Source organism: Hemicordylus capensis, chromosome 2 (assembly GCF_027244095.1).
Source record: "Hemicordylus capensis ecotype Gifberg chromosome 2, rHemCap1.1.pri, whole genome shotgun sequence".
NCBI lineage: Eukaryota > Metazoa > Chordata > Lepidosauria > Squamata > Cordylidae > Hemicordylus > Hemicordylus capensis.
This window is the reverse complement of record NC_069658.1, coordinates 335253560-335274517: the sequence shown is the minus strand read 5'-3', so window position 1 is coordinate 335274517 and position 20958 is coordinate 335253560. Positions and strand designations below refer to the sequence as shown.

Sequence of the window (20958 nt, the reverse complement as noted above, 5' to 3'; positions counted from 1 at the left end):
GAAAATGCTAAAGTAGAATGCCTTTTGTTCCATTAAAAATTGGATGTAGCCCACTAATGCCACACAAACGTTGCAGAATCATACCTTTTCGGTTGGTGCTATCAAGGCATCTCATGAAGATGGGTTATCCCTGTCACGTGCTCCTAGGCAGGACTATGCAAATTAGTTTAGAAAGGCAGTCCTATATAGCTCTGACGGGGATAACCCCGCCCCAGTTCTTCTAGTCCTGTTGCTCCTGGCAGGCTGTGTTCCTCGGCTCGTCCAGTTCAGGCCTGTATTGCTTCTGCTTCTTACCTTTTCCCCGTGGTTCCTATTGTTTCGTGTACTTTTTTCACTCCAGATATATATATATATATATATATATATATATATATATATATATATATATATATATATATATATATAAAAAAAAGCCCCGTCAGTACTTTTCGGCGCTTTTCACTCCAATCTTGGTTTGTTGGCTCCCCCGGTTAGCCCCTTCCCCTCCTCCCCCCTCTCCTCTTTCAATTAGACAGCTTTTTATGGGAGATCCCTCCAGGGGCTCAGAAAGTAGGAGGAGGGTATTGCATGTGCTAGTGCCCGCTGGGCGTCCGTCTGAGCGTTTCCCGGGGCACACTAGAAAACTTGGCGATCCAGCATCCCAACCCAGCCCAATCGCCACAGTTCAGTGCACAATTGTCCTCCCTGCCCCGGCCCCGGCTGACTCTGTTCTGTCCGGGCAGGCAGTGGGAGCATTCCTGCGTTCGATCGCCCCTTCGGGAGGCGAGTCCTCAGGAAGAACGGAGGGCGGAGAGAGCTTAAATCGCCCGAGGTGCTTTACGCGTAGCTCGGCCCTCGCAGGCGACTTTAATCTAGTTGAGCCTACGTTCAGCGCATTAAACGAGGCCATCAGGGCGGGAAGGGTTAGACCGATCTCCAACACCCCCCCCCCCACACACAAGCAGAGATCCGCGCCTTGTGCTCTCTACCTAAAATGGCCGCCTCCACTAGCGACGCTCTACAGCCACTAGATGGCGCCGCACTAGAAATGGCGGGAACGGCTTCAGCTGCTCCCTCTACATCCTCAGCTAGTATTACAGCGAGAGTGTCCCGATCGGAGGGGTGGGAGGGTTCCCCCCTATCGGAATCTGTAGCTAATCTGCCAATGCCTTCCCAAATGCCCACGGAATGGCAAAATTGGTTTAAATCAACAATGAAAGAGTTCCTGGGTCTGCTGAGGGATTTAGGCTGGTTTGTATACTTTTCTATCAGGTGTTGTAACACTAATACTTGGTCTATGGTAGAGCGACCATTCCTAAAACCTGCTTGTTCTTCAGCCATTGTATTTTCTTTTTCTAGCCAATCTAGTAGTTTTCCATAAAGATATCTGGCATTCAGTTTGCTTAGCACACTTAGTGAACTGATTGGTCAATAATTAGTGGGATCGTACTTGTTTCCTTTTTTGCATATAAGTATTATTATGGTGTATTCTTTTGGAATACAAGCCGTATTATCAATGTATGGGAAGAGTGAGGCTAGAATTGGGATCCACCAATCCCTGTTCGCCTTAATCATTTCCAGAGGAATAAAATCATAACCTGGGGCTTTGCCCTTTTTGAGCTGATCTATTAAACTGCTTATTTCAGTGACCGATACTACTGGTCATTTTGGCAAATGCTTTGGCATTACTTCAAAAGGGTGTGAAGGAACTTCTTGCGAGGCATAAAGATCCTGAAAGTGGCTCGACTGGTATATGGCATTCAGGTCTAGACATAGTAGAGCGTATGTCTCCCGTGATCATATGCCAGAACAAAGTCAGGTTTTTTTACTTGGCTGCTAGAACCAACTGGTACCATTTCTCTTTTTACATTTCGCTCTTTTTGGCCTTGAGTAGTGACTTCTTTTTTTTTTTTCTTAGTCAGTAAGTCACTCAAGGTGTCAAATGTGGGATATAATTTATATATTATTTATGCCTTATTATGATTAGCGAGATCTATCTTGGCTTCAGTACAGTTATTCTCAAGGCATAGAGAATATTTCTTGCCATAGCCCTCCTCCTCCAGGCTTCTTGGGGTCGCTGTGGTAGTCTCTCTCCGGAGGCCTCCACCACTCACTCTCCAACTGCCCCTCATCACTGGCCAAGCTTCCCTTAAATCCCTCCTGACAACTGATGCATCCCACGCACCCACTAATTGGACCTCTGCCCTGCCATATCAGGCTGCTCTCCCCCATATCCTCCTCAGCTGTGCCTCTGTCTGCTGCTGCCTCCTCCCTCCCTCGACCCTGCCCTTCTCCCAGGCCCTCTAGCCCGGCTCCTTGATCTTGCAGCGTCTCGGCTGGCCTCTTATCAGGCTGTTCAGCCTGGCTGCCCACCCTGCCTGGTGCCTCTCTGGCCTTGTCTGCTGAATGAATGCCAGAGCCGGTAAGGCTGGCACGGGCCCCTGCCGGACACTGCCCTTCTGCTGGACTCAGTTTCAATAAAACAACCATTAGGAAGTGATCGCTTTCGGGGTGGAATTCTATCTCAAACTTATCGACAAGTTTTGCAGTGTCTCAGGAGATTATTGTGTAAGCAACGGTGCTAATCCCACCCCCCAACTCCAATAGCACTCCCCGGGCTGTTCACTTTCTACCGCACCATTTAACAAGCTTAGAACTAAGCAGTTTATCAGTTTGTACCTGGCAAAGGCCTGCAAAATTACACATCTTATCTTTAAAACAGCTCTGTAGTAAAAACATATTCTTAGCCCTATCAGGTGGATAGTCCTGATACCGTCCATAGATATATCTGTCATTAGCGCCTAATCTAGCATCAAGGTCTCCACATTAAATTATGTGGTCCTTAAGATTCCTATCTTAAGGATTTGAGTTATAAATTCCTCCAGTTCCTTCCATGTAGCTCTTATGCAAGTGTGCTGAGGAGGGACATATACATTAAGGCATGTTGTTTAAATTTAATAATTACTGCCAAGGCCAGCTAGCCACAGGATGGCAACTTAATTACCTTGGTCTGTGAAAGGTGCAAATAAAGACCTCAAGCCCCACTTGGTCTGCCCACCACCACCTTGTACTTGGTATCAGCCAACCAGCCACATTCCAAGAGACAAAACTTTTAACGGGCTATCATCAAGTGCATAATGCCAATCATCATTTCTGGGGGGAGTTTCTGGCTTCAGCTGGCCTTGCTCCAACTTGTTGCTGGTGGAACACTGCATATTAGGTTGTGTAAAAAGCCTGTTGTGGGTAAAAAAGCAATCTTGAAACCCCACCTCCTTTGTTGGCAACCCTACTGACAGTTCCTCTGATGGTCATAACCACACACTAAGGCTATTCTCAGAACCAGCTAAAAACGGGCTAGGAGAGCCTAGCCCGATTTTTGCTGCTCGTGTAAACCACTGGGCTCGCAGGCGAGCCCGTTGGTTTACAAGCAGCTAACCCACTTGAGAAGCCCTCCCCTTAGCCCAGGTTAGTGAAGCGAGTGCTCCGCTAACCGGGGTTAATGGATTGTGTGCTGCCATGGCGCAACTCCGCACCGCAGCAACTCACAAGGAGACCCCCGACCAGGAGGCTAAAAAGCAGCCTCCCGGCTTGGGGGTCTCTCCAGCATGGTCTGCACGCTCACTAGGGCATGCTGGAACCTCCAGGGGCCGCGCAGCCCCCAAACTCCCAAGCCCCTGCCGTCTCGGCGGCCAATCCGGCCACCCAGGCAGGGCTTGCTGATCATCTGCGGGGAGAGCTGGCTTAGCCCGCTCTCCCTGAAAACCCTTCCAAACCCTTCCAAAGTGGGTCTCAATTATCGTGAGACCCGTCTCACTATATTCTAGGTTTACTTGGGCAAATTGTGTCATTGTCATGCAGCATTCTTCTTGGGGCCAGCAGCCAGGGTTCTCTATGACAGCAGATAAATTCCAAAGAGAATCAATATTCCTCTGTGCCACATGGGAATCCAAATGGGAGGAGTTTACCACCTGGAGGGTCAGGTAGCAACAACAGGTTTTCCATCTCCATTATCATCTGGGATGTATCCTGAACACAGTCATTTAAATCAGTATTCTCCAACAGTAGGGCTTGGAGTCTTGTAAGGAATCTTGTAGGTGTGGTACTGTTTTAACTTGATGCGTTTCCCCCTGCTTGGTCTCCTTTTGGTATCATTTATAACATTAGTATACCCTGGGAGCTAGGCTGTCAGCAGCTTGGCTGCACCCTGAGCCATTATCAAGGAGTCTTTAATAACCTTGAAAGCTGCTAAAACTTCATGTAAATTTTTCAGATCTTGTATATGAAGGCAGTCATTTACATTTGGTTATTTTATCAGAGAGTCTAAAACCTTCTGCTTAGCTTCTAAAGGCTTGGAGCTGACGCTTTCTTTGGCCACTTGCCCATACAGACAAGTGTCTCCCTTTGTCTCGGGAGACTTATCTTCTCGGGAGACTTATCTTCAAGTTCATAATAGTTTATCTCTTACGTGGTTAGATTGGATCAGTTCCAGTTTGTTACTCCTAAGGATGTGGATAAGCTGATTGGAATGGTGCAGCCCACCACCTGTCCTCTTGCCCCTTGCCCCACATGGCTTATACTATCTGGCAGGGTGGTTATTGTAGAAGGCCTGGTAGAGATTATAAATGCATCTCTGAGGGAAGGTAGGATGCCTTCTAGTCTTAAGGAGGCAATTATTAGACCGCTTCTGAAGAAGCCTACCTTGGATCCCTCAGAGCTAAGTAACTATAGGCCTGTCTCCAATCTTCTGTGGCTTGGCAAGGTAATTGAGAGGGTGGTGGCCTCCTAGCTCCAGACAGTCTTGGAGGAAACTGATTATCTTGACCCATTTCAAACTGAAACAGATGCAATATGGGCAGAAAATAATCGCTTCTTTGCCGCACTTATCGCCTGAGCATAGGTCTTTAAATGAGCTCTATGTTGCAATCTGTCGGATTCAAGCCGAGTCTTTTTCCACCTGCGCTCCAGTTGTCTATCTCACCGCTTCAGCCCCTATAGTTCATAGTTCCCCATACCAAGAGGCCAGTTTTGAAGCGGGTTGGAGAGGACACTTAGGAGTGATCATGTCTACCGCCCCTGTGAGTTTGCTGTTCCAATTCTCCACCAGGGCATCCACAGGATCACTGGCAGAGCCAACACTGAATCCCTCTAAGGCTTCTTGAAATCCTATGGGATCCAAAAACTTTCTCAGGCAGACCATCGTAATAGGTCCCTCGCCCCTGCGAAGGTGGAGTGTGACTGTGTGTCCAACCAGATGGTGTTCCGTCCATGACAATGGAGAAATCACAGGAGTCCCCAACCATGAAACACCACCCTGATCAGAGTGAAAGACCAAATCATGTCAATAAAGAGTGCCACCTCTTTGCTTTGCAGGCTCTGTGAGTTGTATGAGCTCTTCGATCTGTTCCTTTAGCAGGCATTTCTCAGAGTCTCACTTAGTTTGGCTGGCTCTATTTGCTTTACAGGCTTATCTGTATTGAAACCCTTTCCTTGCTGAAAATTCAAAACTCTTTCTTATTGGTTGAAATTAACCACAAAAACATCAAATGTTTTCCTTAGTCCATCCAGTTTCCCCTCAATTTCATGGAGTTTTTGGAACAAATTCAAGACAGTTTCAGCAGTGAGGAGTGTCTGTTCAGCTAGAATCTCCATGGAAAAGGCAGAGGAACCCGCCATTTTCTGCACATCACCCTGAGAGGGAAAAACCTCTTCTTGTTAACAATCAGTTGGCAAGTCTGTTTGTTGCCTCTGTTCTTTAATTGGGAATAGTGATTCAGATTCTAGCACTGAATATCTTTTATTTGTAGGAAATGTTGCAGTAACACTCTCCAATTCTTTTCCCATTAAAAGTTGAACTATTCTTAACTGTTTCCCTGCTTTGGGCCACTCCCTGGTTGTGGGATGTGCACAATCTCTTTTTTGAGCCCATGTTGCCCTTTTATTAATTAATTTACTTATCATTCTAGATGACTTTAAAGCAGGGTTTCTCAACGTGTAGGTCCTCAGATGTTATTGAACTTCAACTCCCATAATCCCCAGCCCCAGTGGCCTTTGGTTGGGAAACATGGGGATTGAAGTCCAATTGCATCTGGGGACCCACACGTTGAGAATCCCTGCTTTAAAGGACTCACAAATCAAGCAGACCAAGTACCACAGACAAAAGTGGCTTCTTTAAAATTGTCTAGAACACTCGATTAATTAGTAAACAGGCAATGGGCTCAAAGGAGATATTATGCACTTCCAGACTTCAGAATTCAAAATACTTCCAAGTTCCAATATTTGTGTGTTCTCACAGTTCAAGCTAAAACAATTTCAGTTAAACATACTATAAAAAAAAACCCACCAAAGAAAACCCTAAAATGTTCCTCAAAAATAGCTTCAGTCTAGAGAACTCTTAATACAAGTTGCTACTGCATTGCCATCTTGGACTCACACACCCCTGTAAATAAACATAGGCAGCCTTGTTAAAGATAGTTTTTTAAGACTATAGGGGAAATCTAGTTGTGACAAAACTATTTTCAATAACATTTGTCAGAGAAAATAATGGAAAAAATAGTAACATTTGATACTGATTATTTGAGAAGTTTATGTTAGCAAGTAAAATGTTTCATTATTCATCAAATCTTGTGACTAGAAATAGTTTTAAAAATTGGAAAATATTGTTTCAGACTGAAAATGTTAGTTATAAACATATCCAGTTTATTTTTTAAATCAAAGAAAGAACTGACCAGCTATTTTAGCTAATTATGTATATGAAGTAGTAACAAGGTTTTTATTCAGAAAGCATACCACAGGTGTTCTAAAATAAAATTATGCTAAATCATTTTCTCTCTCATTTTCATATATTCTAGGTTTGTACGGACAGCAATTCCATTCACACAAGAACCCCAGAGAGACAAACCAGCCAATGTCCAGCCATACTATCTGTATGGCTCTAAGGTAAGTCAAGAAACAGATCTGTTATTCCCATATATAAGCCTGGGAGAAGTTTGTTTAAGAAAGAATGTATGGGGATATCAAGAAAAAAAGAGGGATCATATATCAGAAATGATATGCCTAGTAAAGGAAAGTTATCAAAACAGAATTGGGGGGGGCATGTTCTGCACAGTGAGCAAGTGATGTTAGCAAGCAAATCAGTTCATTAGCTTCCTGTAATATGGAACCTGACAATCCAACTTATGCATGTTTACTTGAGCCGTTCTCATGCATTCATATGAAAGTGTGGGAAAGGGAGCATAATTGCATATGCTGGGCCTGACATGCACATTCAGCTGATGGTCCGAAAGGGGCTTCTGTGTGCATATAACTTTACTCATGTAAGCTCTTCTTGTTATGAGGAACCCTAAACAGTGCCATTTAGCACTATTTAGCTCCAGTTTCCTAGATGTAGATGCCCTGAAAATGGACCATCTGTTTGTTCTTCTGCCTAATTTAGCAAATTTTTCCATGTGTGTACTGAGGAGTGACAGGCATAGCTGAATACGTGAATCTTCATTGCACATGTGGAGCGACCTTCAGTACTGCTGTGAATGAGAGAGTAGGGATGTGCGAACAGATCCGGCAGAATTTAAAGTACCTTTAGCCCCTTCGAGGGGCTTCCTGTATTCCTGTTTATGGCCGCCGCGCATGCACAAATGACCTCTGCGAGGCCCTGGGTTATGCCAGGGCTCACAGGGGTCATTTATGCATACGTGGCGGTGGCCAAAATGGCCTCTGCCATGCACTAGAGGCCCGAATGGGCCGGAAATGATCAATTTCCTGGGCCGCGGTGGTGACTTCAGAGGCCGGCAGCGGGGAGGGGGAACCTTCATGAACCCCTGCCCTGCGGCATACAGGAAGCCCCCCAAAGGGGCTAAAGGTACTTTAAATTCATTTAAAATTTTCTTTTAAAAAAAATCATGAACGTGTCCGGATAGGACTGGGGAGGTGTTCGATGGGGGCTGGACCAGACTTGGCCAGTCAGGTTCGGGTCCGGTCTGGACTCAAACCAAACCGGGCCAGCCAGTTCCGTGCACATCCCTGTGAGAGAGCACTAAAAAGTTACATTAACAGGGTATTTTGTTCTGTATTTTGATGGTGCATGAGACCTGGTCTACACTTGTTAAAAGGAGACAAGCTGAAAAAATATGTAATGTGTAGTGATACCTGCTACATTGATCTAGTGCATGAAAGTCTCAATGCCACATCACACAGCCCTGGCATGGAGATTTTTTTACATAGAATTAGTTCATAAACCATTCTTCATATTATACCTGTAGTATGGAGAAGCTGTCATTTGGGTCCAATTTGCACCTGCTTCAGCATGGGGGACATAGTGAATAAATCATGTCTTAAACCTTCCCATTCTGTACAATGAAGAATTTTGAGTGGCTCAGAAATTTGCATATTCCTCCACCAGCAGGAGCAGATTCAATAAAATATATAGTAAGACTAGACTGCTATCCCTACCCCACCCCCATGAAAGTATGGTTACCTTCTCCTAGTTATTGTTTAGGGTGGGTTAGAAGCTGAAAAATGAATGAATTCCTTTCAGTGTAGGTATGAGCTGCTATCGAGCTGCTATGTGTGGTTTTATAAAATAAAACAAAACCACACAAACAAAAAACACCTTCTAAAAATAAAACCAGTGCCCTATAGAAATCAGTACCAAGAATAACTGCTTTCCATCAGTTTAATTTAATAAGCATTTTTATTACTCAGCTGGCTAGCATATATGCCAGGCTTCATTATAGAGCACATGTTTACATAATAGGTAATGTCAGGCTTGGACTGGCCCACAGGGCAACAGGGTATATTCCCGGTGCGCCCCAGCCACATGGCGCTCCTGCGCCCCAACTCCCACCCTTAATTACCTATTCTGCTCAAAGCTCGGCGCCCTCCCCACATAGATTCCAACACCCTCTCAGTGCCCCCAGTCCGGCCCTGGGTAGCGTATTAATAAGAAGCTAAAGGTGACCTATTAACAGCATATGAACATAATGATTCTAGTATTAAGAAAGTAGCACTGCTAAGACAAATGTAAGTTGTTAAGCATTTCCCCCTTGCTCTACTTGCTCTACTGTTTCAGTTACTTCACCCCATGTTGTTGTAAGATTCCTTTTTGTCATTGCTGCTTTTGGGGATGGGGAGCAGTGAGGAAACCTATATGGACCATACCAGAATTCTTAAATAGAGTATGGATGTCACGGGAACTTCTAGCAGCTCTTCCATTAGCCTGCTACTCAGAGATACCTTGGCTGAGCTGGTTTGTTCCCTTGCTTCTTCCTCTGGGTGTTTTCTTCTTTGCTGTTGGTGGCATTTCTAAGACCAGAACTGAAAGTATTTGTAAACTAAGAAAGCCATAAAGCATAAGAGCAAAAGGCTGCTCACCATCCATATGGAGGAGGAAGATTCCTTCTTTGAACCACTAAAGATGAATGGGGACTTTTCTTGGGTGTGAAATGTTGTGCAGTGGTTACTGGATGAGTGTGAATTTTTGCATGTGACACACAGCATATAGAGAGTGGAAGAAATAAATATGTGGAGGATAAGAGAGCTGAGGGAGTGTGATACCCTCTCTTCATAGTGGACCCTCTCTTCATAGTGGACATTTGATAGTGATACCCATAGTGATACCCTCTCTTCATAGTGGACATTTTGATGCAGGTACCCTGTAAACACACTGTTCCAGTTTTGTCTGTTCATGACATGGTAATAGTTCTCAGGGTAAACGTGGTTAGTGGACCATGAGATGGTAGCACTTGTACGGGAGATTCTGCAAACTTTGATATTCATTGTGCCTCTGAAAAGAGAAACAAGAACATTTTTCATATATATTCTTAAATTGGAGTTAGTTGTAAGCTTACTGGACTATTTGCAAATCCTTCAAACTCCCTCCTTTTCCATATTCTTGTTCTTAGTAATGTACCTATTGTCTAGCAATTATGCAGACATTTGTCTGCATAAATAGTCCTCCTTTATTTAAATATAACATTTAAAAAATTTAAAAACCCAATTTCAAACATTGTGTCATCTCTAAGGTTGAAGCTACACATTATAGGAGACCACTGGAAATGATATCCCTGGGGTGAGTTCTCCCTAACCTCCTCCTTAACAAGCAGTATCACTTAGCCCATCTCATGACATCATGACGATGTTTGTTTCCCAAGCCCCAGCAGAAATATCTAATGATGCCAATGGTGGCAGGGAAAGGCACTATATGATAGTGACCTCATGACATGGAATAAATGGCACTAGGGATGTGCAAAAATTTTGAATGAACTTATTTGAATTCGAATCAAAGTCGAATTGATTCGACTCAAAACTACTTGCACATAATGGGATTCACACAAATCGATTCAAATTTGAGTGAATTCAAATTGAACAAGTGAATTTGATTCAAGTCCAGGCAAATTCAAATTGATTCAAAAGAAACCCATTCTGTGCCAGCGGTTTTGAGTCAAATTGATCAATTCGAATTTGATTCAATTCATTCAAATTTTTTGCACATCCTTAATGAGGACAGGTAGAAAATTTGGCATGGAACTGCTCTGTTTGATGATAGCCCCATATCTTCTATAATATGTACAGTCATCCCTCACCAACCGCAAGGGTTCATTTCCTGGAAATCCTTGCAGTTGGCAAATTCATGGTTGACAAGCAGTAGGAATGGATTGAAAACAGGGGGTTAGGGGAATCATGGTCGCTAAAGGACTGTATATACAATAAATAGTAGGGGGGGAATTATTTTTATTTATTTATTTATTTGATTTGTATACCGCCCTTCCAAAATGGCTCAGGGCTCAATTAAATCAATTTTAAAAATCACCCCCTTGACCCCCAGAAATGGCCCCCTGGCCCCTGAAATCCCACTCCAAATTGCCCTCAAATCTCACCAAACTGCAGATACTCAGTTATCTGGTAAGACCAGTCACAATTTTCCAGTCCTGGATACTCAAATCCATGATTGGAAAACCCGTGGTTGGCGAGGTATGGCTGTACTTCAATCCTAATATTTTTTTATAAAAGAGTAGAGCTGCATGTGTATCACATTAGTGCGTCACTGTATATATTCTGTCATAGGGCCTGAAAATCAAAAGTCTGCCTCTTATAACACAGACCGAATGTTTGCATGAGAGCCATAACAAAACCTAGCTGGATACAATCTTGGCTCTTGAGAAGCTCACAGCCATTGGCTTTGGATCAAGGAAATCAAGTTTGATGCAATCAGATTCAGAATTGTACCCCATGCTCCAAAGGACTTCCTATGCTCAAAGGTCTCCAAAGGATGATAATAAAAAACAAACACCACATAGAAAAGTATTTGTTTATGAAGCTTGAATAACACATCTTGAACCCCTGCTGGGTTCTCCAAAACATTTTTAATTTTAAATATGGTTATATTTATTTTTAAAACAATTCTGAAAATTCGGGGAACTTGGATACCTAATTAAATTTGTTGTAAGAAGAAATTCCAGTCTGTGGTTTTTCAAAGATAGAGATCTGCTTTCCACATATTTTCATTTTTAAACCCTCAATTCATTTTGAATTCTTAATTTGTTTTTTATACCACCCACATTTTAGTCACAGTTGTTCTTATGAGTAAAGCAGTTCCGATGCACAGAGCTCACAGGCCTATGTGGGTTTTGCAGTTTGTTGTGTGTGAAGGCTGGAGGAAGCAGATCTAAGTGTTACCTGGGAGGCCCCCAGTTACCACAAACCAGACGAACAAAGGATGATTGAAGGAAGCAAAATCACCATTTATTGAAAACCAGCGCTGGTGACGCTCCCAGTACCTAACGGTAAAACCTGAGAGATGTGCCCAGCTGCCTGGGTCACAAGTTTTTATAATTTGGCATTACTACACAATTAGGCGTCAACATTCAGCCCCAAAGAACCAATCAGTTCATTACATTCGTACATATGCTTGCATAGAGGCTGGACTTTGCTCTCTAAGTTTCTATTTCACAGCAGAGAGATAATTAATTAATAGAAGAAGCCTTCACATTCCTAGAACAATACAGTTACTATTCAGGGGAGCCTATCTCTCCCCGCTGCTGCAAACCCCCACTTATTCTGCTCTGGGCAGATAGCTGACTTAACACTTCCTTTTGGTCTGTACTTTTCCATCCCACAGAGGCACTGACTTGCAAACACACTTTCTACAAAGCAATTACAAAGCAGCTTTCTGAAAAGGCATTTTCCATTCTACATAAGGGCATATTGCTTTGAACTTCTAGGCTTGGCACCTACATTGAAATAAATTGGATAGCCTATATACACAAGAGCATTTGACATTATATGTGGGTCCCTTGAGTGGGGCAACTGTAAATTTAAGCATTACACTGGAGATTCCTCTTCGCTATATTAGGAATCACTTCTTCAGCTGAATAAATTGTCTAATGTGATGGTTGAATCTTCTCCTTCCTTGGAGATTTCAGGAGAAGACTGAATGGGGGAACTGTTTGATACACTTTAGATATAAATTATGCCTCTTGGGGCTCAGTGTTTAGCTCAGTGCCATCATTCCATTTCTGTACATTTTATAGACCACTAATAAATATACATATATACACTTACAGTGTTCTCCATGTAACTAACATTTTTTTAAATGGACAGAAAAACAGGGAAAAGAGAGGAAAGTGAAGATAGGGGATAAGTGGAATAAACAGGGAGAATACGAACAGAAAAGATGCTTTACCCAGAAAACAAATGATCAAATATCCGTGTAGTTGGAAGGAGAAGGCTTAACGCTTTTCTGATATGTAAACTCAGGAACATAGGAAGCTGCCATATACTGAGTCAGACCATAGGTCCATCTAGCTCAGTATTGTCTACACAGACTGGCAGCAGTTTCTCCAAGGTTACAGGCAGGAATCTCTGTGTGGTTATATGCAAAAAGACAAGTGTATCTCTTCTAAACAGCAATGGGACAAATTATGGAAATGGACGTTGGACGTAAACACCCACCCACCCCCCGATTACCTGAGGTGCCTTGTAATCCCCCATCCCCGAGTTACAGTACTGCCTGCATACACTTTATAACCCTGTTGGTTTCCAAATCCTTGTGTGTAAATCTTTGTAGATATATGATGTACAAACAACCACTTTGTATATAATTGTGCTTTGGCAACATACTGTATGCTTTGGTAGTTTGTTGGTTCAATTTAAAAAAAAAAATCTTGTCCTATCTTGGAGATGTCAGGGAGGGAACTTGGAACCTTCTGCTCTTCCCAGAGCAGCTCCATCCTCTAAGGAGAATACCTTACAGTGCTCACACATCAAGATTCCCATTCATATGCAACCAGGGCAGACCCTGCTTACCTAAGGGTACAAGTCATGCTTGCTACCACAAGACCAGCTCTCCTCTTAATACAGTAAAATTTCTCCCCTTCATGCAATAAGATTATGATTGTGTGTGTGTATACACACAGACACACACACACATTTATATTTATATACAGATATAAATTTACACATTTACACACACACATACACACGCATCTCTCTCTCTCTCTCTCTCTCTCACTTGGCACTTGTCTTGAACTGTGTCTAGTTAATATTCGTATAGGCTGCTGATACGCCTCTTTTCTCTCTGCAGCCAGAGGCTCATTATCTTATTACCTGCTGTTTAAATCAATCCTCACTCCACAGTTATTGTATTATATGTGTCTCTGCTTATGTCACTTGCCTTAGCAACCAATAGGAATCTGTGGTCAAGGATTGTTGAACAAAATAGCAAGTGGTGCCCTTAAAAGCTTTTACTGTGACTTAAAAGCTTTTTACTATTGCTGTATAATTGAAATTAAACAGATATTGTACATTTTGGCTTCTTTGATTCCCCCCCCCTTTTAAATTTAAAAGCTTAATCTAAGAGTTTAATTTCAAAGCAGAACATTTGGAAGAAGAATGAATAAAAGGATGAAATAACTGATTGCCTACAGGAATGCACAATATAGCATCTTTTGCATAGGAGCTATGATAATTACAAGGAAGTCAAAGAAAATGATTAATTTTCTTAGAGATAGGATTAAAACAAGAAATATATGCACATAGGAAAGCAATAGTCACATGCTGTCTGGTTTCATTCATCTGTGTTTTGCTATTAGTATTCACAAAAAATAGTATTATTAGTATTCACGCAAATACACAAAATTCACCATCAGTTCTGTTCTCAACAGTTTTCCAAAATGAGAATAAGGAATGGTTTCCTATACAGTTGGTTTTTGTTTTTTTGTTGTTTTTGTTTTTTAAAATTAAGGACTCTGTGTCTTTTTTTATGCCACTCTCACTTTGCTGTTAGGTTTGGGGCTGATGCCAAGCCTCTCTAGAATTATCCGCGTTCAGGTATTTCAGGGTGGAATATGCTTCAAGATGCAACTATAAAATATCATATCACCATGAGTTAGTAACATATTGTCATTCAATGTTCATTGATGTTACAACCATGGTGTCAAATTCGCTTATAACATCCAAGTGACTCTGAATCTCTAACAATACTGTAAAATGTGATTGAATTGTTTTGGGTCATGGGCACACATCCTTGACCACAGTGCAGAAATGGGGGTTTCCTGCCTTCTCCAATACTGCTTGGAACTTGATAGGAGACAAGCTTTGCTGCTTCTTAGCCATAGCATTCACCAACAATGTGCTTATCTGTGCACCAAATGTGCATCCCAAATAGGAGTTGTCTACAAGTGATGGTGTTCCAACCATTATTAGAATTCCTGTTCATATTAGTTTATGCATTAAAAACATAAAGTGATTACATGTGATTCAGCCAACCAATTAAAAATGGACTTTTAAAAACCCCTCATAATTATTAACCAGTCTTCAAGAGTTGTTCATGTAATGAGGTTATAAAATTGTTGGAAAACATTACACCATCTCCTGTGTTTGAACAAAATCTGAAAAATCTGTTTTCAGAATTTGTATACAGGCAAACCTCGTTACTTGCGGGAGTTCTGTTCCTCGCCTACTACCACAAGTAATGAAACCACAAGTAATGCATTATGTCTATGGAAAAGGAGAGGGTTAGGTTCCAGATGGGAAAAGTGGGGTTATGGGCCTATGGGAAAGGAAGGGGGCTTAGGACCAAAAATGTGGGGGAAAGCATGAAAATCATTGGAAACTGTTTACTAAACTGTGCTCCCATATGCTTAGGAATGCCCCCCCCCCATCTGTGGAATGTCACCTACACTGCAAAAAATCACAGGAAAAATGCTTGTTTTTTTGAGCCCCTGGTGGCACAGTGGTAAAACTGCCGCCCTGTAACCAGAAGGTTACAAGTTCGATCCTGACCAGGGGCTCAAGGTTGACTCAGTCTTCCATCCTTCCGAGTTCGGTAAAATGAGTACCCAGAATGTTGGGGGCAATATGCTAAAATCATTGTAAACTGCTTAGAGAGCTTCCAGCTATAGGGTGGTATATAAATGTAAGTGCTATTGCTATTGCTATATTTTTAAGAAATGACCCACAAAATGGCTCCTTCTGGGCTTCTCCTGACAAAATGATGGCTGGAAGTGACCTCCATGGTCACTTCTGGCCCTCTAGGAACCACAGATACAGTGGTCCCTCGACTTACGAACTTAATCCGTTCCGAATGCACATTCGTAGGTCGAAAAGTTCGTAAGTCGAAAAGCGGTTTCCCATAGGAATGCATTGGAAACGGATTAATTCGTTCCGGAGCCTAGGAAAAAGACCCAGACACCCAGTTTTTTGTGCAAAACTCGAGTAGTTTGTAAGTCAAGGGACCACTCGAGTAGTTTGTAAGTCAAGGGACCACTGTATGTGAGTTTTAACCCTTTTGTATCCACGGATTATGAAGCCGGATGTCAATTAGCTATGTACAAATACATGAAACTGCAGATACAGAGTCTGCAAATAATGTACGTTTGCCTGTACTTCTGTTTGGAATTTAATGGAATTTATATTCTATGGAATTTATCTTCTATGTTCCTTTTAAAAAGAGGACTTCTCCCCCTCCCCATGACTATAACGTAACCATTAGGACTGAATTAGTATTATCTGTTACACTGTTTACACAGATGGATTCAGGCAGAGGCAAGGAGCTGCCAAAACTCCTGCGCAGAACGTGGAGATTTGTAACCATTGTGCTCTTTCTGATCATTAAATACAGCTTGTGTTTGTCTGTGCGGGGGGGTGTGTGTGTGGGAGATTTGAAATTGCTGGGTGGAAAATGCAAAATATGTTTAAAATACTTCTGAAGAGAACACAAAAACATGTAGATGTGTATAGATAACTGTATGCACCTATAGTGTAATGTCTGAATAGTAGTTGTGGGGGTCCCCATTGAGAGTGTATCTAGTGGGGGAGTGTATCCAAGCTGGGTTTCTCCTCCCACCTGCTCCAAGACAGGGCCAATCAGAAAGGAACATAACACAAGCCACATGAGAGAAGCTACCCTCTCGGCCTCCAGTTTTCACCGTGTCTCCATTCCAGAACAGATGTACCTTTTAGGCTCATTGTCTCAGAATTAGTTAATCGTTTCTTCCATTTGCGCCTCTCCTCAAGTAGATTAGTGTGAGTCAGGGGGGAAGGGAGATGGAATTGCAATTGAACAGTGCCTCTCGGCACTGGGAAGCCATGTCCCTATAACATGGCCACACTCTCCTCTCCCACTTGGCCACTCCCCATGGCCACTTGCTCCTCAACAGGTCTCTCCCCCTCTCTCAGAGAACTCCACCATTGCCTCTGTCTGATGGGTGGAGTAGTTGGCAGCAACAGATCCCACCATTGAAGCCCTCCCCAAGAAAACCAAGGAGGTGAGAATGGCCTGCAAGGCCGTCAACAAATCAAAATCCACATGGACACGGTCCCTCAGCCCCAATTCCGCTGATCACACAGACGGCAAATTTGGCCATCAAGGCTGGAAGGGGCCCAGTAGACCAAGAGCAGTGTCTTGGGCAGGAAGCAACATCAGATTTCTCCTCCCCCCCTGCCCCAGCGGGCTAGCCAAGTGTAGCAGTCAGACACCTCTCACTGTGGCAATTGTCATCAGGCAATTCCCCAGTGTGGGAGAAGAGGAGAGTCCAGACATTACTCAGATGGCTGGTGGAAGAACTTTGCAATGGGCTCCCTTCTCTAGTTCCTGCCAGTTCCACCCAGGGCCTATCCAACCTAGCACAGCATCCCTCCAGTGGCTGTTGCTGGTATCTGCCTTATGTTTCTTTTTAGATTGTGACGTGAGCCCTTTGGGGACAGGGGACTATCTTATTTATATATTATTATTTTTTTAATATAAACTGCTTTGAGAACTTTGGTTGAAGAGCAGTATATAAATAGTAGTAGCAGCAGCAGCAGCAGCAGCAGCCGCCGCCGTAGCCACAAGGTCTCGCCATTATTGCCTGGCACCGCAGATCCTGATGTGGTAGGCAATAACAAGCGGAGACACCCTAGCACTAGAACATGTTCTGTCCACTCTTCCAGCAGTTCTGGCTCTCCAGTTACTCGCAATCTGCCCAGCCTTCCCAAGCCAGGAACTGGACCAACTGGACCACCCGCCCTTTCACCTCATGGTTCTTCTACTCCAAAAGGACCAGTTCCTGTGGAGATTCAGAATGCATTTGAAAAAGGGGACCAGTCTGATCCCTCTGTTTCAGATCAAGAGGAAAGTGAACTTTTAGAGGACAAGGCTGGACCTTCCCAGGCCAAGTCCTATCGCCTCTTTCCTCAACTGGATTTTCCAGTCCTCCTACAGGACCTACTTGAAGGGTACCTGGAGGTGCTTTGCTTAGCACAGGTACCCAAAGTAGTTATGCCAGGCCCTAAATTATTTTTGAACATTATTCAGTCTGAATGGGACAACTCTACAGAGAGCAAAGATTCGCCTCAACAAGTGAGGCTCTTTTACACATTGCCTAGTCCAGTCATGGACAAATTCAAAGTTCCCCCAATTGATGCTGAGGTGGGCTCTCTTGTCACAGGAGCAATCTTGGCAAAAGATGGGGATGTTGTGCTAAAGAACCAGAATGACAAAAATGTGCAATGCCACCCTGTATATCCCATGAGGCCACAGGCCTGTCCATGCAGGCATCCATGGCCAATTTCAACTTTGACCAGGTCTCCATTCTATGGGTCAAGGCCCCAGGACTTCCCCAGACTTCACCAGGGGCATATCAAGCTGGGGAAAGCAACAGTTTTCATGGCTGATTCTTCACTGGACACCACACAGCTATCTACTAGGACCCTAGCATCCGATGTGGCAGTTCACTGATTATTATGGTTAAAGAACTGGATGGTGGATCAGAAATCTCGCATTAATTTAGCAAACTTGTCTTTCAAGGGTGGGAAGCTATTCGGTGAGGTCCTGGATCTAGTCGTGATAGAAACCAAAGACAAAAAGAAGGCTCTTCTTTATCTAGGGAGGATCTCAGGGTGAACAGGCCTTCCACTTCTCAGTTCAAGGGGTCCAAACTGGTTTTCATTTTCGTTTTTCTTAAAAATGCTTGAACCTCAGTTCTGGAACATCCCTATCCTCATGATGTTCTTTTTAAAATGACTGACCTTTTATCCCAGTAACCATTTCCCCCCACTGTTTTTCCCAGCCACTCAACATTGCCTACAGCCACATCTATAGCTCCTATCGGAACTTTGTGGGGCCTCCTCATTTCAAGACAATCTGCAGGCTCCTTGGATACCAAGGTATCGCTGTGGTAATGGAGGAATTGCTGAAGATCGTCAAGAGCCTGGTAATGGTGAAATTTAAAGCGGAGACTGTGAGACTCAGGCTAGCAAATCAAACAAATCTGTAGCTGGAATAGGATTTTTTTAAATGTATATTGTTTAAAAACATTTTAGAAGGATTCCTAACTAATTGCTGTTCAGTAGTGGAATAGCCTCCCTCCCTCCAGAGGTTTTCAAATAGAGGCCTAAATGACCATCCATCAGGGATGTAGTAGCAGTGAAGGTCCATTCCAGCTTCTATTTTTGTATAATTCTAACATTTACATTAGATCTGATTTAGAATATGATTTCCATTATATGTGGAATATTTTTGGCTGGAAAGGCATCTCCATTGAAAATATTCCATTCTGGACATAGTTATTGCATTGTCTTGCTCCTGCAAGTAAAGCAAAATCCACGAAGAATCTGAATTCTTAACTTCAAATGTATATCACTTTTATATTAGTTTAACTAACATGATTTCCAAAGAATCTTCAAAATTGTCACTTGGTGAATATGGTGAGAATTCTGTTAGAGATTCCCTAGCTCAGCTCACAGAACTACAGTTCCCAGAATTCCCTGAGACTGTGTTCAGACCCTCAGATTAAGAATCAAATTGTCACTGTTGTAGAGCATTTTATGAGCTCATCTGTTGGTTGTATGTATCCATTTCTTTACAGTAAGAAAGCAAAAATGCTTCCCATTTAAACAGATGCTGTGATTAAGCCATTTAACAGGGCTAGGGGTAGAGATGTGCCCAAACCAGTTCGGTGCCTCCTTAGGGAAGTGGCGAACCAGTTTGGGCACCAGCATTCGAACTGGTTTGGCAAAGTTCTTTTAAAAAGCAGGTAAGCAGCAGGACCTTGCATGCTCCTCCAAGCATAGCACTCGCTCTACCAAAGGCCGCACACAGCTGAGGCACTGTTCCTTGCAGCCTGCATGTCAATGCTGCGCACAGGCTGCTGGGAGCAGCGTTGCAGCCGTGTGTGGCCTTTTGAACAGCGAGTGCCACACCCAGAAAAGTGGGGTGGTGGAGGAGCAGTTAAGGTCCTGCTTACCTGCTTTTTAAAGGAACTGACCCCCGCCCTCAGCTCCACAGGCCGTCTGTGCACATCCCTAGCTAGGGGGTAAGTTTCCAACTCTCTGCTAAACACTATACATCTTATACAGGAAACCCATACACCCCCATGTGCCATACAGACTGTTTTTGAAAGGGGAATTTCAACTGTAGTTTGCAATGGAAGTCTGCTTTTGAAATAATTAAAGATTAACAATCCATTTGGATGTGCTTAAGCCCTTTAGTGAGCTTCAAGTAGTTCTTTAGAGCTTATTTGGAAGGCACCATTTCCAGAGGTCCACAGATACATTCACAGGTGCTTCCAGAGCTTGATGAGCACCTCATACTCAGCTTCAGGATGCCTCCAAGGCTGATTGGAACTGCAGGTATGAGCCCCTGCCCCAGACTCAGCTTCAGAAGGACTCAGAAACAGCAGGGAATCTGAGTGTCTCTAAAAGTCCAGCACAAGGACAAGTCCACACAACCGCCTTCCAAGCCTTGGACATAGAGGAAGAATGGGAAATGACTGCGTCTGTGCCTCCAAAACACAATTTTATACCATAGATAAGATCCAGCTCCTGAGTTCAGGGAAGGTCAGGTTCCATGGCAATCACAGATTTTGGCTGGCTACCAAAGCCAGTCAACATCTGTGGGCTCTTGGCCACTTTGTAAAACTTAATAAGCTTTCAACTATCAGGCTACCTTTTAGAGCTGACTCTCTCCCACTGCTTCTGGTAGTTGCAAGGAACCATCCTTCAGTATGTGAAAACCTTGATAGAGGTGATGCCGAAGATATGCCGCCTGCCTAGGCATGAGTATGGATCTCCAGGTTGGTACCTAGATTATGATGTCTATAAATGTGAATGCTTCACTATGAGCATCTGTATTTGTGTATGAAGTTTGTGTTCTACCATTTCTCCTAAGTGGAGGGTTTACATAGGGTTCATGTGTGGAAAAGACTCCTTAAAAAAGCAAAGACATGGGAGAGCCATTGCTAAGATCACATCATGTAGATATCATGGTTTATACACAGGAAAGCAGTGTAGGCTGAGGAGACTTGATGAACTCATGCCACAGTGCATACACCTGTTCTTGGCTGCCTCTGTGGAGCAGCAGTCAAGGAGGTAAGGAGGGTCTCTGTTCCAGTAGACTTCACTGGGAGGCAAACCAAAGTGTGTAGGTGAGGGGGGCAGATGGGAATGAGCACTAGCACTCCCATTTGACTCAGTAGAGGACTCCAGAAGCATATGCTGGTTGATAAA

The 20958-nt window shown here is 43.3% G+C and overlaps 1 protein-coding gene across 4 annotated transcripts in view; it reads left to right on the top strand.

The window, feature by feature from the left end:
- Positions 1 to 20958, top strand: part of CYFIP2 (cytoplasmic FMR1 interacting protein 2) — a 110086-nt gene that overhangs the window by 60517 nt on the left and 28611 nt on the right. For all 4 annotated transcript variants that reach the window (XM_053293954.1, XM_053293955.1, XM_053293952.1 and 1 more), the window contains exons 23-25: positions 6828 to 6915; positions 18522 to 18665; positions 20435 to 20525. In XM_053293954.1, the coding sequence (XP_053149929.1) occupies positions 6828 to 6915; positions 18522 to 18665; positions 20435 to 20525 (323 nt within the window). The remainder of the gene's footprint in view (positions 1 to 6827; positions 6916 to 18521; positions 18666 to 20434; positions 20526 to 20958) is intronic.